This window comes from Amblyomma mixtum, chromosome 4 (assembly GCF_055824585.1).
Source record: "Amblyomma mixtum isolate Tamu chromosome 4, ASM5582458v1, whole genome shotgun sequence".
NCBI classification, from domain to species: domain Eukaryota; kingdom Metazoa; phylum Arthropoda; class Arachnida; order Ixodida; family Ixodidae; genus Amblyomma; species Amblyomma mixtum.
This window is the reverse complement of record NC_143015.1, coordinates 124,984,932-125,001,833: the sequence shown is the minus strand read 5'-3', so window position 1 is coordinate 125,001,833 and position 16,902 is coordinate 124,984,932. Positions and strand designations below refer to the sequence as shown.

Genomic DNA, 16,902 nt, shown 5'->3' with positions numbered 1-16,902 from the left:
TTTGGTTAGATTGGCAAGTCTGGATTTTCTGTCCGCTCACACTACAAAAAAAATTAAATATTTCGTTCCATTTTGATGATATTCGGCGAAAAATTGTTTTTGTGTTTGTTCTGCTTCCTCTGCTCAATTATGATGCTAATGTTACAACTTCAGAAGCTTCCTCAGTCCGTATAACAAGTACTTAGCAGTCAGTACCATTCTTTATCAACTTATGCTTCAGTTTACCTTATTTGTGTCAATCTTGACCATTCGCGAAAAATTTCTACTTCCTTCAAGTGACCGTCATGCTGATTACAATAACGATAATTACGTCAGCTTCTTGCGAACATGCATAGGCGACCATACTTTTGCCGCCACCGTGCAAGATGGGCACATGAAACAAGTTTACAGCCCAAGCCCAAGTTCTCTGCCCAGTCCGTAGCCAAGCTCGTCGGGCAGGCTCCGAACGAAGCCAAGCATAGCGCGTAGTACCTGCGTCTGGACGAAGGCGAGCCAAGCCAGTATTCATCATCATCAGCAGCGGCAGCAGTCCATAGCGGGTAGCATGAAAAACAGCTCTCTTAAGCCACAAGCAAGGCAAGCCACGCATCAGCAGCACCAGCGCGCCGTGCATTCGCGCTACGACTAAGACTACGCACAGCAGGCCAACTATATGGACAGCACGGCCAGAAACAAAGGTCGCAAACAACGGCGCAGGCAAGCCCACACGACAGACCCCGTCTTCCCACCGGCATGTTTCACCACACGTCGAGGCTTTCCAGCTCCTTTTAGGTTATGGTAAGCGGCGTTTAACGGCTCGAAGCTACACATGAGATATGAGAGAAGCCGTAGTGAAGGGCTTCGGAATAATTTGGACCACTTGGGGTTCTGTAACGTGAACTGACATAGTGCAGCACACAGGCCATGCTGCCCTGTTTGTTATAATTTGGTTGCTTTAATATATAGTCGCTGTTTTGTAGTTTGTCATCTTTGGACTGTTCTACTGTGTGGCACCTATATGCAGTGCAACAATCAAAATGTCGATGGACGAATCAAGAGATCATCCAATCTGAACCACTGCTTTTGTTGCCGCTACCTCTTTTTCCTGGCAGGAAGTAAAAAAAAAGGAACATTTTTGAAGCCATACTTTTCAACTTCCTGGTAACTTTTTAGAAAGCGGCCATGAACCGAGCTGGCATCTCTTATTCTCTCTCCTCACACGATCAAAACTTCCTTGTAACCGTAGAAGGGTTAACGATCTCAAGGACAAAAGTTGTGACAAGTGACCGAGGAAACGGCCCTTCATGTCTTCCCCATCACAAAAAAGGGAAGATAAGAAAATAAAAGAAAGGCATCCTTTGTAAAGATCTCATTGGGACACAAAAAAAGAGGAAATGAAGAGGAAAAAAGGGCACAAGTGTAGCCTTACCCCGTCATCTCAAAAGTGCGCCAACTTCTCTGTCTGCGTAAACAAACATGACGTATACACATGACTTCTTCCTAGCTCGTGTGTCTTGTAAGGCTCAAGCCACCCTTGGAAATACGTCTGGCTTACTGCAATACAAGACAGGTTTCGGTTGCTTCATAATACAACAGCTACGCTGTTTTTCCATGAGAAGGTCCTTCAGACCGCGATCGCCATAACAATCTTTTCTTTTACGCACGCTTTAAAATTCCACAGTAGCATACAAGCGCGGCCAGGTACACCTCGTAAACGAGGCGGTGCCATCAGGTTGCTGTGAAGGAGTAGCAGGTGCAGCAAGACCCAAAGCCCTGCCCTGAAGCTTCTAAATATGCTCCCATCGAGCTTCCAACAGCCTCCTGGTAAGCCTCCGGAGAAATAAGCACGCTACCGACCCTTCCCGCACGTCATCCGGATTCACCATTGCGATCAACGAAACTTAATGGATCTTAGTCACGCCACGGCTGAAAACGATCCTCGCGGTCAACAGCTGTGGGGTGTTCCCAGTTCGCAACGCATCCAAGAATAAACAACGATTGTTGTTTTTTTTTCTGTGCCCAGTACTGCCGCATGAACAGAGAACTGAGAGTACCAGGAACAGCTTGAAAGTCAAAATCGTCTCCATTACGTTAACCTCGACGCGCTACACCAGCCTTAATAGAATGCTGAAACCGACCATTCCTCCTATGTTTAAATAGAGAAAAACAAAAACAATGACTATATACTAAGTATAAATCAGGACAATGGTCGATAGCTGCTGTGGTTGGCTGCAGCGAAGGGGAAGGAAGCGACAACGAAAAAAAAAATCAATGACGCTGTCCGCGAAATGCCTAACACAGCAGTTTACCCAAAAGTGTACTCTCGGCTCGATAATCTGCTGGCTCCCGGCGCACAGAGCGTTGCGCTCGCAGACTGGCCCGGGTCGATAATTGGACTTTAATAAACCCACTTCCGGGCATCGAAACACAAGCGGCAGCCACTTTTCCGTCGAAGCGCTCAACGCATCAGGCACGGTATCAGTTCTGTACACAAGCTCATTGCGGAGCGCCACTTCACGCGCGCATTAAAGCTGGGTTCGACTATACGCGAAACGAAAACGGAGTTTTGCTCGGCTTGCGCGTTGAGCAACCGTTTTTATTCATTCTACCATACAACCCTCACAACTTCCATATTTACCTAAACTCCTCCCCTGCACCGGCACATCCCTTCATTTTCAAGTTTTTCTGTCAGGCGGTGAACTATACGTCAATCTATAACCAGATGAAATGGTAACGGTATCGAACATTTTCCACATTTTTATTTATCAGTGAAAAAGTGTGCTGCATAGCCTGCATCTCTCCTCTCTAGTCATTATTTTTCGAAGCATACAAAAAGTGCGTCCACAAGTTGAGAAAGAAGCGCCAAGAAAACATGTCAGCCTGCACCAGCAGCCTTTTTGCTTTTAAACTAGTCGCTGACTTTTCTATCATTCTTGCTCGCGTTTGTATCATTTTTGTTCCTTTCTTTTTTGCCGGGAGGCTGCAGCACGTTCCGGAAAAAACGAACGCTGCACTCTGCCTCTGTCAAGCGACCACAGTTCCCCATTGAACCGGTATATTGACTCGGGTGCTCACACTGACGTCGCTTTCTGCTGCATGCTCGATCCTCATTTCTTTGATATTTGTGCTTTCTTTTTGCTTTTTTGCTTTTTGTGCTCATTTCAAACATCGTGGCTGGAACGCAACGGCTGTGCCCGCCCACTGGTATGCTATTGTATAGTATTCAACATTATAGTAAATTATGGTATTGCACACTGTAGCATCGTATTTTATGGTATGGTGTAGTCTGGTATGGCATGGTATGGCATGACATGGTACGTTTCGGTATGGTAAGGTTCCACATGGCATAATTAGGTATGGTATGGTATGGTATGGTATGGTATGGTATAGCACGACATAGTATGGTATCGTATGGTATTGTGTGGCATGTTATGGTGTGGTAGAATGGCATGGTGGGGTATAGTACGGCATGGCATGGTATGGCATGGTACATTTTGGTATGATATGGTGTGGCATGGTATGGCATGGTAGAACGGCGTGACATGATATTGTATTCTATGCCATGCCATGATGTGGTATGTTATTCTACACCATGCCATGCCATGCCACTGCATGTCATAGCTTATCATGCTATGTCATATCATGCAGAAATATGCTGCCCCATACCATTCAATAGCATACCATAATGAAGTTCACCGGTCACTGGTACGGTATAGTATGGCATGGTACGATATGGTGGGACGGCATTGTATCATAATGTATGTTATGCTATACCATACCATACCAGCTAACTTCATTGCGCTATGCTGATGTATGGTGATAGAGATAGAGAAATGCGCAGAATATAACCAACCCCTATATATAGCCTTCATTGATTACGAGAAAGCATTCGACTCAGTGGAAACCTCAGCTGTCATGCAGGCATTGCGGAATCAAGTGTGGAAGAGTGCTATGTGAAAATATTGGAAGATATTTATAACGATTGCACAGCTACTATAGTTCTCCATAAAGTCAGCAATAAAATTCCAATACGGAAAGGTGTCAGGCAGGGAGACACGATTTCGCCAATGCTCTTCACTGCCTGCTTACAGGAGGTATTCCGGGGACTGGAATGGGAAGAGTTGGGGATAAGAGTTAATGGAGAATACCTGAGTAATTTGCGATTCGCTGATGACATTGCCTTGCTAAGCCACTCAGGACAAGAACTGCAAATCATGATCAATCAGCTAGACAGGCAGAGTAGAACGGTGGGGCTAAGAATTAACATGCAGAAAACCAAAGTAATGTTCAATAGCCTTGCAAGGGAACAGCAGTTCGCAATTGGTAGCGAGGTGCTGGAAGTAGTAAGAGAATATGTCTACTTAGGGCAGGTAGTGACCGGAGATCCGGATCATGAGAGGGAAATAACTAGAAGAATAAGAATGGGGTGGAGCGCGTATGGCAGGTTCTCTCAGATCATGAATGGTAGCTTACCAATATCCCTGAAGAGAAAAGTATATAACAGCTGTATCCTACCGGTACTCACCTATGTGGCAGAAACGTGGAGGCTAACAAAGAGGGTTCAGCTTAAGTTAAGAACAACGCAGCGAGCTATGGAAAGGAAAATGATAGGTGTAACGTTAAGAGATCGGAAGAGGGCAGAGTGGGTGAGGGAACAAACGCGGGTTAATGACATCCTAGTTGAAATCAAGAGGAAGAAGTGGGCTTGGGCAGGGCATGTAATGCGAAGGCAAGATAACCGCTGGTCCTTAAGGGTAACGGAGTGGATTCCAAGAGAAAGCAAACGTAGCAGGGGACGGCAGAAAGTTAGGTGGGCGGATGAGATTAAGAAGCTTTGCGGGGATACAGTGGCAGCAACTAGCAAAGGACAGCGTTAATTGGAGAGACATGGGAGAGGCCTTTGCCCTGCAGTGGGTGTAGTCAGGCTAATGATGATGATGATGATGATGATGACGTATGGTGTAGTGCAATATGTTTCTGCATGGTATAGAAGGGATGGTATGGTAGGACATGGAGTGGCATGACATGGTTTGGTAGGGTGGCATGGCATGGTATGGTATGACATGATATGGAATGGTATGGTATTATCTGGTGTGACATGGTGTGAGATTGTTGGCATGGTATAGAGTGCCATGGCATGATATGGCATGGTATGTTATGGTATTACATAGCGTGCTATGGTATGGCGTGGTATCGCATTGCACGGTATGGCATGATGGTACGGTAGAATGCTATGGCATTGCGCGGTACGGAATAGTATGGTATGGTATGGGGGGTTTAACATTTTAACGCTGCACCCGGGCTATCCATACAGGAGGGCTTCAGATTAATTGTAACCATCAGCGGTTAGTTGACATGCATGAATATCGCAGAGAACATCGTACTAGTAGCATTACACCTGCATCCGAACGTGATGGCCGCGGCCGCGGTTCGGTACCATGACCTCCGAATCAACATCCCAACACGATAGCCACTATGCCCATACAAGAGGCAGAGAGGAAATATTAAGCGATAATCAGTCTTACTTAGTCTCGCCGCCCACTAAGTGTCCACCAAAAAGTCTAAGTGCTGCAGTTTGTACCGTTTTAGCCTATTTGCCTCATAGTAGGCTTTGGGTAAACTTAAGCTTCGCTCTACACATTTTTCCTTTACAAGCTATGACCCGTAGAAATCGCTGCGTGATGGAAAAAAGCAGCTGTACGAGCAGTGAAAAAACAATGTTCCTTTTATTTCCTGTTTTTCTTCCTTCAACACGGCTTGTTTTTTTAGCGCAGAAAAATAAGGTGTGCAACTTTATTTTATGCATGGTTGTATCAATTATCAAATGCAATTGTGTCATTCTAGTCGTTTTTTCACATATTAAGCAAAATACACAACCAGCCATGGCACTCATTACACTACGCATCAAGGACGACATGCAAATGCGAGGCAGTCCGGCTGTACTGTTACATTCAGATTTTTCTATTCAATCCTTCTGCAAAACTCTCAAGCATCTCCTTTGTTGCAAAAAGAAGCGTGAACAAAGTGCCCTGTAACCTGCCAAACAAAAAAAACCTTTAAACACAATTATTTGGTGCAACGGGAGGTGGCAGCACATCACCTCGCCTCGTTCGGTTGTGGCTGCGCGCAGGTGCTAGCAGCTAGAAATGACTCGGGTTACAAACCGGAGTTTTACAAAAGGACTGACGGAATCCCTCTGCTCAGCACTTCGTCACTAGTTCATAGCACACTCACATTCAGTGGCATCAGTCGCCCCGCCAGCGATGCCAGCCCGACCCCATTCATCAGCAACAAACAGCAGACTGCATTCAGCACCGAGTACTTTCTACGCTACAACGGCACAGAAGTGCAGGCAGTATTATGGAACCATTGGCGTCCGAGCTGGAGCGATGACTCGGCTGTCCAAAACTAAGCAATCATTCATGCATAACTGTGGAGTCCATGTAAACTACCGCGTCAAGTACCCCCTACAATGCTTTTTGTCGCTTCGAACCCTATAGCATGCTAGATCAACTTAACAGGACTGAACTTGAGGACCTTACACAGGAGTCTAACGAATTGGGTCAATTTCATTCGGTAAAATCTCTAAAGCCTACTGTTCTTCCCTGGAAGAAATTATTGCCCTAAAGATGCATTTCAGCGTCGGCATCCGAATGCAAACCATCCGAGGTACAACTCTGTCCCTGCGTTAAGATAAGGATTTGCTTCGGTTTTACCGGTAGTCTGCCACCTTCTCCGCTTTAATGTAATGGTGTATATGTCGACTCTCGCGCAGTGCATTCGTGTTCCGTTTGTAAATTGTGAAGGTGCATAAACAACTGCCGCATATAACATGCCATGCGAAATGCGCATACCGTTCGAAAGGCCTCGTGAAATACTTTATTTGGTATGGTGGGTTCACCACAGATATAGTTTTGAGAAATAAAAACGTATTGCGGCGTTCATATCGCATCATAAAGACTGATTGCTGCCTAACACAGAAAAACGCTCATCCCTGCCTCCTCCCTTCGTCTTTCGTCATTTTTGGGTAGCGCGACGTTCAGTCCGACGAGCAATTTCGGGAGTTACGGCCCGCCATGTTTCCCGTTCTCGTTATCGACTCTGTGAAGTCATCTCTCTTGTTATATGCACACTGCAATAATAGAAAGTATACATTCGAATGGGCGCACAGGATGACCTCACCTTTGCAGCAGGCGTGGGAAAGGAAAGAGCGTCCATGTAGCAGTTGTTTCTCAACGATGACACAAGCAAGCATGGCGCCTTAATTCCAACGGCCAGATGCTTAGAATGTATTCAGATGAAATATTGCTTTGAACTCCACCGCACACTTCATTCGGAAGAGGTGCGAGTTCCAGACTAAATCGCCATCTGTTTACACCCACCTGCCTCCTGTGCAGTAGATCTCTCGCGGACGGTCGTGCGAATTTTCTTGCAGCTCATTTAGTGGGTACAGAGACAGCACGGAACAGATAGCGCTCCGAGTTTCCAGTCTGAGTCGTATTTTTCCTCAGTTCTAAAGATCAGAACACCCGTGTGACTCCTCTCTTGCTCCACTGCGCCGCTCAGGTGTATCATAACAAAATGAATTTCTTAGGCTGTCGTCTATATTAGCGGATGTAGGCGAAGATATGAAGTTGATGGTTTTAGCTGGGGACGAATCGCATAGAACGGCCACAGCGAATGCTGGTAGTCTGTTTCCGTGATAAAAAAGATGCCCAGGCTTAGCTTGGTTAAGCCAAGAATGCGTTGCATATTGCGCGGTCTTTTCGCGCGAAGTATTGCTTGGCGGCACTCGATTTTCTCAGCAGCTTTTCCTCCGTGACGTATGGATGGATGGATGGATGGATGGATGGATAGGAGCGCCCCCTTTGAAACTTTGAAACAGGGCGGTGGCAACCGCCACCATGCTCAGCCGTCTTTTTTTTCTTTTTTTTTTCTTTTTTAAGTGGTTTGGTGACGTCACGTCACGTGATGACGTGACGTCACCAAACCACGTGACGTCACGTCACGTGGTTTGGTGGCTGCCCGGCCGCGCCGAACTGAGTGATTGCAATATGCTACGAATAAAAGAAAGAAAATTTCCACAGGCCACCCTGCTTTCACAGGTCACGCCTTACGTGTCAACTTTCTCTTTTGGCCTGTTCTCGAAAATTATCATTTCCTCCGCACAGACACGAAATCTCAACCGGCCACTCAGTACCGAACCAGTCACCGCTCCAGCTCGGCACCAAGGAGCGTACGATACAGGCACGTTCCGCTCGAGGTAACCGGTATGCTTGCAGTCTGCGAACAGTACAACGGAAACTGTGCGTTCTGCAAGGATTATTTCATCCCTGCTCCAGTCCTTGGAGCTTGTTCTCTCACATACTTGTCCCCACAATTAGCTGGCTAGGGAACACTGAGTAGATGGGTCAGCCAGATTAAAAGTTTTGTGCGTCTTAAAACATGTTATCAGCAGAGGGGAGCGTTGGTTGAGCTTGTGTGTCAGATTTGTGTGCAGAAAAGATATTCTGTACATGGTAAGCGTCTAGTGGCGTGCACGTATGTTCAGGAAATAGCGAAAGTCGCGACAAGAATATTGTTGTTCTCTAACCTTTAGTTTTCTCAAATATGCGTCCCTTACCGTTCACTGTGTATTCAAATATTTCCTCGTAATGAGCGGCATGATTTTCTGCGTATTTTTTCTTCCTCCAAGATCCAATAAGGCTCTATTTTTCTGTTTGCATTTGCATATTATGCATGTATTTGTCAACAAGTTAGCACCCTGGAGCACTTGGTCAAAGAATGTCAACTTCGCCAAGTAAGCTGTGTTGTGTCTAGTGCAAGGACAAAAAAAAAACGTTATACTGTGGCGAAAACGACCGCTTATGGCAGGAATCTTCGGTGCCGTATCGCACCCTTTCAGCACCCTTCGGCCTAAGCATCAATTTTCAAGTAGTCGATGCTGTTCAGTCTGTCGGGTTTGCAATAAAGGTGTCCTGAATAGTGTTCTATCCTAATTGAGGCAGAATAATTCCACAGGCACGAAGGTTCGCCCGGTACTTGCGCACGCGCTTAACGGTTGGCGCTCGTTCTAGTCAATTACCAACTCCAACACATACCTGCTTTGTCTATGTGCATTGCACTACACATTCAGATCAGATATCATCATCAGCAGCCTGACTACACCCACTGCAGGGCAAAGGCCTCTCCCATGTCTCTCCAATTAACCTTGTCCTTTGTCAGTTGCCGCCACTGTATCCCCGCAAACTTCTTAATCTCATCTGCCCGCCTAACTTTCTGCCGTCCCCTGCTACGTTTGCTTTCTCTTGGAATCCACTCCGTTACACTTAAGGACCAGCGGTTATCTTGCCTTCGCATTACATGCCCTGCCCAAGCCCATTTCTTCCTCTTGATTTCAACTAAGATGTCATTAACCCGCGTTTGTTCCCTCACCCACTCCGCCCTCTTCCAATCTCTTAACGTTACACCTATCATTTTCCTTTCCATAGCTCGCTGCGTTGTTCTTAACTTAAGCTGAACCCTCTTTGTTAGCCTCCACGTTTCTTCCCCATTAGAAGGTTGTGGCCAAGTACTACACCAGGGTGGCCAAATCCTGTTGCTAAGTTTATCTTTACCAGTTTCCCTGCCTAAAATCTGCGCGAATCCTGGAAAATTTCTCTCCTTTGAAGACGGAATTTTCGTGGCGTTCATTCCCATTCACGATTCAACTCAGTGTGTTCTACAAAGCTTAAGAAATTATGGAATTCCGAGAAAGAATCCTTGCAGATCGCCATTCATCGAACACGTTATTGAAATATGCACATGTAACGTAGACACGAAGCCGTCATTACAAGCTGCAATGTGCGCGTTCCGGACGTCGACATTTGCATCGCACCGTACCTGGTCGAGCGCGATGTTGTCGGCGTTCCACGCGATGACAGGAACGCCCAGGTATCCTAGGAGCTGCAGCACGTACTGTACAGAGGCCGCGTTGCTTCCGAACACGGCAGAGTTGGTCAGGTACAGCACAGCGACCACGTCGTCCGGAAGCAGGTCTTCGCAAAGCCGGCGCAGGATGTCTCTGTGGCGGTAAAGACGAAGACAAGAAATACATGTAGGTTTCCATCGAACTCCCCGGCATCGAACTCCCCGGCGTTAACAGCGTCTGCTACAGTCGAAGAAATAGGATTTTACTAGTTCGATGTAGACTATTCCAAGCTGAGCATCGCCACATTGCTTGTTTGATTGATGTGAGCTCATAGCCCACCTATTCCACCCTACTTACAACCGGTGCATTCAGCAACCCAGAGAGCAATCAGGAGACGTCCAAGGTGCGCTTGGTGGCGCTAGATGCACAAAGCAGCCCAACAAGCAGTATCTTCGACGACAAGGTTTCAAAGGTCTACAGCTCAAAAACGTAGCGGCACAGTCTCCTCGAAGGAGGCCCCGCAAGCATTGCCTGCTACCTATTGGTGCGAAGCGGCGATCAGTCGCTATGCATCTCATGATGTCAGACTAGCAAATAGAAGGAGTTTGACGCGATGTTGCCACAATAGGTCGAAGCCTTCTGCCTCCAGGCTTCCTTTAAGGGCCATTAGCCACGCCGTTCATGAATTGTATTCAGCCATAGTATTTATATTTGGATTCCACATGCCATACGCCATCAGTGCTGTAGTTTGAAGTAGTACGGACGGTACAACATAGAGCTAGAGACGAGACACCGCCTTGTCATCGTCAGTTGAATACTTAGTTCTATATATGCCAGGTGGCCACAGAATTAGTTCTGATACACAGCTTGCATGCTTTCCATATTAGTCAACAGCGTTGAAAATGACCCACGCGAGTGTCCATGGTGGAAGCCATTGAAAGCCATGACTTGAACCACCGCTCGATCTTTCACTTCCCAGTAAGTTCCTGCCACCTCACAAGCTACCTGTCAGTCCTTAGAGGCTGACCAGAGGCGCTTCGAAACATGTTTTCGGCTCACAAATATGGGTGGATGGTTCACAACTCCGCTGATCTTCTTTCACTGATGCACATGCTCACTGGGCTCCCTCTGTTCCTTGCGTCAAGCGAAGCACGTAGACGAGTGGCCTTCATGCGGTACAAGTCCTTGTCAGGAAAGTTCTTAATTTATCCACTCGGTCACTCGGTGTCAACAGCATTCTGAAGCGATTCTGAAGACTTTTGGAAGACTACTACGAAAAGTGCGACTCACTGCCATCAGGGGAGAGCAAGACCTCTAAGGTGCATGACAGGGAACAATAAGGGCCGGAGCCTACTCACGTTCCCCTGTAGCTTCCTGCAGGTAATTCTAACATGTGCCACATAGGGAATCTTCTGATCAGAGAAGAGCGCGAAAAGACACGAAAACGACGCGGGCTCTGTAGGAAAAGGGCGGTGCGGCCACTCACTGGGGCGTCGGCTGGAGGGACATGCGGACGGCCTTGGCGTGCACTGAGAAGAGCTGCATGAAGCGCAGGCCACCGCGGCCTCCTCGCGCCATGGAGGCCACGCCATCGCGGAGCTTCTGCTGGTACTTGCGCTGTTGGCTCAGCAGCGATGTGTCCGGGAAGATGGCACCGAACGTCAGGTTCTGCGAAAAATCGGAAGGGAAGAGGGAGGGGGATTCAACTGCGTGCCAATGTTTCCCATGAATATGCACGGCATGGCACTGATGAGGACAGTGCTGTCGAGCAGAGGCCAAAAAATTCAGTGGAGCACTTAGTTGACCTAAAATGCGGTGAGGCGGAAGCCTTAAGCACAGAGTTGCTGCTTATCGCACTGATATGTGGTTAAGATGTTAAGCTTCGCCTCTAAGAGTGGAACGCTATAGCGTCCTACAACACTGCCAGGGAGTCGACAGAACGCCATCGCCCGTTTGGCTGTGCGCCTTGCTCGTCGCTAAATTGGTTTTTGAGGAAAGGAAATGTATCGCATGTCCGGGTGGACACCTGAACCTCGCCGTAACGGAAAGGGAGGAACATTGGAGTGAACGAAGACACCGTATTCACTAGACGCAACTTTGTTCATTCGAAACCATCGACCGGGCATGGCGGAATGATTAGCGTGCTCGTCTTGTACTCCTGAGACCCTGGTTCGACTCCCCAACTCGACCAATTTCCTACTCGGTTTTGTTTATTTGTCTGGTTTGATTAGAAAAGCTGATTAGGCTAATTGGTTCATTAAGCAAGTAGTAGTAGTAGTAGTAGAAGACGTTTATTCGGCCAAAATTTGCAGGCCGAGCATGTCGACCGCCTCGGCGACCAGAAGTCGCTGTTCTTCCTCCCCTTCAGCGCCAAGCCAGTCGAGCCAGGTGGTGATGGATAAAGAAGGTGGGGGGTAGGAACCCGACTACAGAGCAGCCGGGCAATAGAAGAGGCAATGGGCAAGGTCCGCATAGATACAGGGGCAGTTGGGACAGGAAGGGTCCGATCGTTAGCGATAGAGAAAGAGGCAATTAACTGTACTCAGTCCCACTTATCCCCTTAATTGGTTGCATAGTTACTAGCCAAAGTACAATTTGTCCCGTTTGAAATTCGCGCACTATGACGTCACGACCATTTCCACCAATTGAAAAGCGTGACATTTCTGTGGACAACTCCTGCTTACAATGATGAGGCGTTAAAGGCTTCCGCCTTAAAAGGGTGCGTTTTCCCCCTCCCAACACTTCTGATGCTGTGGAAACTGCGAGTGGTTCAGCCTCACTGGCAATCGTTGCGATACGTGTAGACGCTGTTAACGAGCTAACACATCCGTCTTCAAAGGCATCCTTGTTCAAAAAAGAATAATTCAAACTTCCGAAGCCACAACTTAATCGGATCCCAGTCTTTTGGATCTCAGGCGTATAATGCTTCTGCAACAACGAATGAACTAGCGCTTAGCATGATATGGTTTAATGTTAAATGCGGCATGCGCATTTGTGTTTCGTCTTTCTTGCAGGTTTTTTGGCTCGCTGATGAGGTGAAATGGCAGTATACTGCAAACTAACCGCAAACAGCCGGATCTTGTTGTTGTTGTTGTGACTGAGAGAAGGATGAAAAGAAAATTGCAAGGGCCTGCTACTGGCTCTAGCCAAGCCACCACCGCTGCCAACGTGCAGATAGAGGAGAGGTAAGAGATCAGAGGAAAGAGATGAACGTTGGCTTGCGGTCATTGCTGCTCTCTCTCCGGCGGCCTGTTCTCGCTGGTTTGATAGACCACGGCCGGCATAATATAATGATCCGATTCCGACTGCGTTCCGTTTTTGTTTTTTGTCTCTCTCTCTCTCTATAACGGTCTCAAGGGAAACCACGCCCCTGCCATCCGTCGATTTAAGAGAACTCGAGGCGTGGTGGTCCTTGAGTTAATCGAGACGAACAAAACAAAAAAAATCTGGAACAAAGTTTAAATGGAATCGGTGACCATACTGGTCAATCTCATGACAAGGGGGGTGAGAGATCCACCCTTTACCTGCAAAAGAGTGCTCATGGAAATTCTCCGGAGACTCCTGGCGGCGAGCGGCTCTAGATGAGCACTCATGGTATTCACAATAACCAACGAGTCTGTTGACGCTGCATCTAGAAGCGCGAAATGGGCAGCATATTTTCGTGTGATGACCAGACAAATACGATACGCCCAGTTCTTCAGCGATACCAAGCCCATCGGCCAAATTAGAACACTACACCAAGTTTGCATTTCGGCTCTTAATTTAAGTGGACCGTCCCCAATTCAAAATCTCTCTTTTCGAACTTCCTCTTTATAAGACTGATTTTGTCGTCCCCCCATACTAAATGTGTTAAAAAGCCTTCCTTAGTTAGTGCACCGCAGAATTTGGGCAAAAAATTACCCAGTGAGCAGCAGCCAATTTAATGTTAACTACCCTCTTTTGAAAATCCTCACGAGATATTCACTGTTCCTGCTCATCAACCTACCGCGCCAAAGACACACCGATGCTCAGCAGCACAAATACCCTCCTGAAGCATACCCCGTGGCCCAACCGTACGGAAATATGAGTCAAGACAGAAGCTCAGGCATGCTTGGACGTCCTAACGAAAGGTAAATCAGCGCAAAACATGGGACGAAGGAAGAAAAAGACCCACAACGCGCTGTCGTTTTGCGCTGGTTTACCTTTCGTTAGAAATATGAGGATACCAAGCCCGTATGGTATGGAGTATACAAGCAATCGATACGCTTTCTACTTGCTATCTCAATATATCTCTATCTATTCCGTACGACTTCCTATGATTTTCGTATGATGTGCTTGATGCCATACAAAGCCGCATTTACACTTTTCTGTGTGCGTTGTCTGTGCATTGCGTGTAAACTCCGGACGTGCCATATGGCCTCTATTCAGACCATACAGAGATTGTACCACATTATAGAAACGTTCATACCAAATGCCTCTCTATGGGGACGCAAGAAGAGAGAACTGGTTTCCCGCTTTTTCGCCAGGGATGGAAATAAAGTGACGTTAGTATAACAGCCCAGTGGAAAAAAAAAACAACAGAATCTTGCCCAAAATACGACAGTTTTTCTTGTTTTCTCTTAAAGATAGATTTTTCTGTACTACTATAAAATATTTGTGTAATACTGTAAAATCTTTCTGTACTATTTTTCTGGAGTTGTATCGTTGCGACAAGAGAGAGAACAACTGTAAGGAAAATTCTGCTGTTACAACAAAAATTTTTGTTGTTAGTACAAGTTCATAACCAAGAATTCTACAAAAATTTTGTTGCGACAGCACAAAAATTCTAGCCCTGTTTTTTGACATGGAAACGGCTTCTGAATGCGTGATGGCCCAGTTTGAGACAACAAACTAAAGCGAGCGAGAACTGAAAGCCTAACCAAGAAAACCGAGCTTCTTTTGACGACCTTTCTGCTTCCCTTCTTTTTGTCTGTACCAGAAGCCACAACTCCACTCCACGACGAACCACCGCAGCGGTGAACATCGCATCGATACGTCTTTCTTCTCTTCGGGGCACGCGATCGTGTTTTGCTTGTTGTTTTTACTCATTTATTTTCTCCCCTGGTGTTGTCGCAGCTTTTACCTCTTTCGAGTTTTCTCGCCAACTGAAAACTTTCGCAGACGAAGTTTCGCATCCCCGATTCCGATTCCTGACGCGTCCGACGATCTCTATAGAATACACAGCATTCTCTCTCCCTTGAATGTTAGAGAGGAAGCGTAAACCAAAAAAGCTTGCTGGGCTGTTCTTAGACACCCGCATCCTGGAAAGAAAAGGTAGCTGCGAAAACAACTGGCCCGTGAAAAAGGGTCCTACGAGATTGGAACCAAGGCCTTCATGTGTGCCTGCTGTCTATTTCTTCTTTTTCTCTAGTGTGTGCGGTTCAGCCGACGCCTGGCGGCAACAACGTTGTGTTGCGCCACCTCGTAGCCGCGGAATCAAAATTCAACTTTGTTTGTCTTTCCCTTCCTTCTCCTCCTGTCACCGCTTCTCATCTTGTCACAATAGGGTGGGGGGCTCCGATATGAGTTACTGAATCTTTGGCCCCTTTTTTTTTCATTTTTGCAGCTCAAAGGCGTCGGGCGTCGTTCACAAGCTGAGTCGCCGAAAGCCACTGCGAGCACTTTCTTTCCCCTTCCTTCCATCCTTTCTCGCGTCCTCCTTCGCATTCGCTGCTTTCTGCACACGACCGTGACCCGCACCGCGATTATAAATCAAGGGCTCAAAAACCACTCCGAGAGCGGGAAAACCACTGGCGCGTGGAACCATTCTCCTCGCCTCCATCCAGTGCTCCAAAGGCACAGCCGGGCGGCATCCAGAACTTTTGTGCTATGCACCGGCGCCAGGGCGCGTGTCCCCACTTTCTCCCACCAGCCCTTCCCTTTCCCTTTCATTCCATCTCTTCATACAAGTTCCTTGAGTCTTTCTTTCTTCCTCCCAAAGCCTAGAGCCTACAGCTTTCCATCTTGCGTGGTGTTCGCTGCAGCAAAAGTACAGCGGTGGCCCTGGCTTTGTGCACGTTCTGGTTTGACCTAGTTGGAGAGACATGTTCTTCGAGCAAGTAACAGTAAAAGTACATGACGAAGAAAGGAACGAAGAACATAAGGACTTCGTGGCTTCTCTACCATGGCTCACCGAGCTCAGCGCTTCTGATGACTTATGTATAGTTCTTGCTCATGACACGGCTTCTTTACGCATAAAGTTCTGCCTTCAACTCCAGAGCAGTTCGTTGGTTCTAATTGAGTGCGAGCATGGCACCGTTGTATTACAAGTCAGGCCGTTTCTTCGGCGTAGCAAGTTGCTGAAGGAGTGTCACGCCACGAAGCTACGCTTGGTCGCAATGAAGTCGCCGCGTGAATGAGGAAGGGATTCCCCCAGGAAAACCAAGTTAAGTTGAAAGGCGTGCCTACTTAACTGTTCTCGCTGTCTGCGCGCCCGACAGTAGAAAGATGGAAGACGACCGCGGGTGAAAAGGAGCTGTGGTGCCTTCCCCCTTCTCTGTCGGTGACATTCATGGCGCCGGACCATCGAGAAACTATAGGGACCATCCACATACACACACATGCACAGACGTGACATACGTGTGTGTCCACCTGCCCCCTCCCTGCTCCTCGATTTTTCCAGACTGGCGCCTCAATGTCGGAAAGCGGAATAAATGCACAGAGTGTTAGCACATACGGACAGACACTGCGCGGTTAAAATATGAAGTGCTTGGTTCCATTGAAATGTTTTTTTTTTTTCGGGGTACGTTTCAGTACGTTGGGAAGTTCCCAGTTTGATAATGTTTTGCGCTGAGAGGGTTTGTTAGTGAGCAGTTTGCTACGAGAAAAGACATCTTTCTACTGTGGGAATGTTTCGTTTGTGGATGCAAGAGAAGTTGCATGAAGTTTAGTTTTCTGTTCTCCTTCGCAACAACTGTCCGTCATGTACCCAAGCAGAGTTTTCTTGAAGCGGCCGTCTCTTCGAGGGTGACTGGATACTTCATCCAGCACCACAG

General features: G+C 47.2%; 1 protein-coding gene across 1 annotated transcript in view; it reads right to left on the bottom strand.

Moving 5' to 3' along the window:
- The window catches only part of LOC149348159 (glutamate receptor ionotropic, NMDA 2B-like), a 166,496-nt gene that overhangs the window by 38,051 nt on the left and 111,543 nt on the right, over positions 1–16,902 (bottom strand). Inside the window, exons 3-4 of the mRNA XM_089587967.1 lie at positions 11,376–11,557; positions 9,862–10,042 (exon numbers count right to left, since the gene is read on the bottom strand). Coding sequence (XP_089444093.1) covers positions 9,862–10,042; positions 11,376–11,557 — 363 coding nt within the window. The remainder of the gene's footprint in view (positions 1–9,861; positions 10,043–11,375; positions 11,558–16,902) is intronic.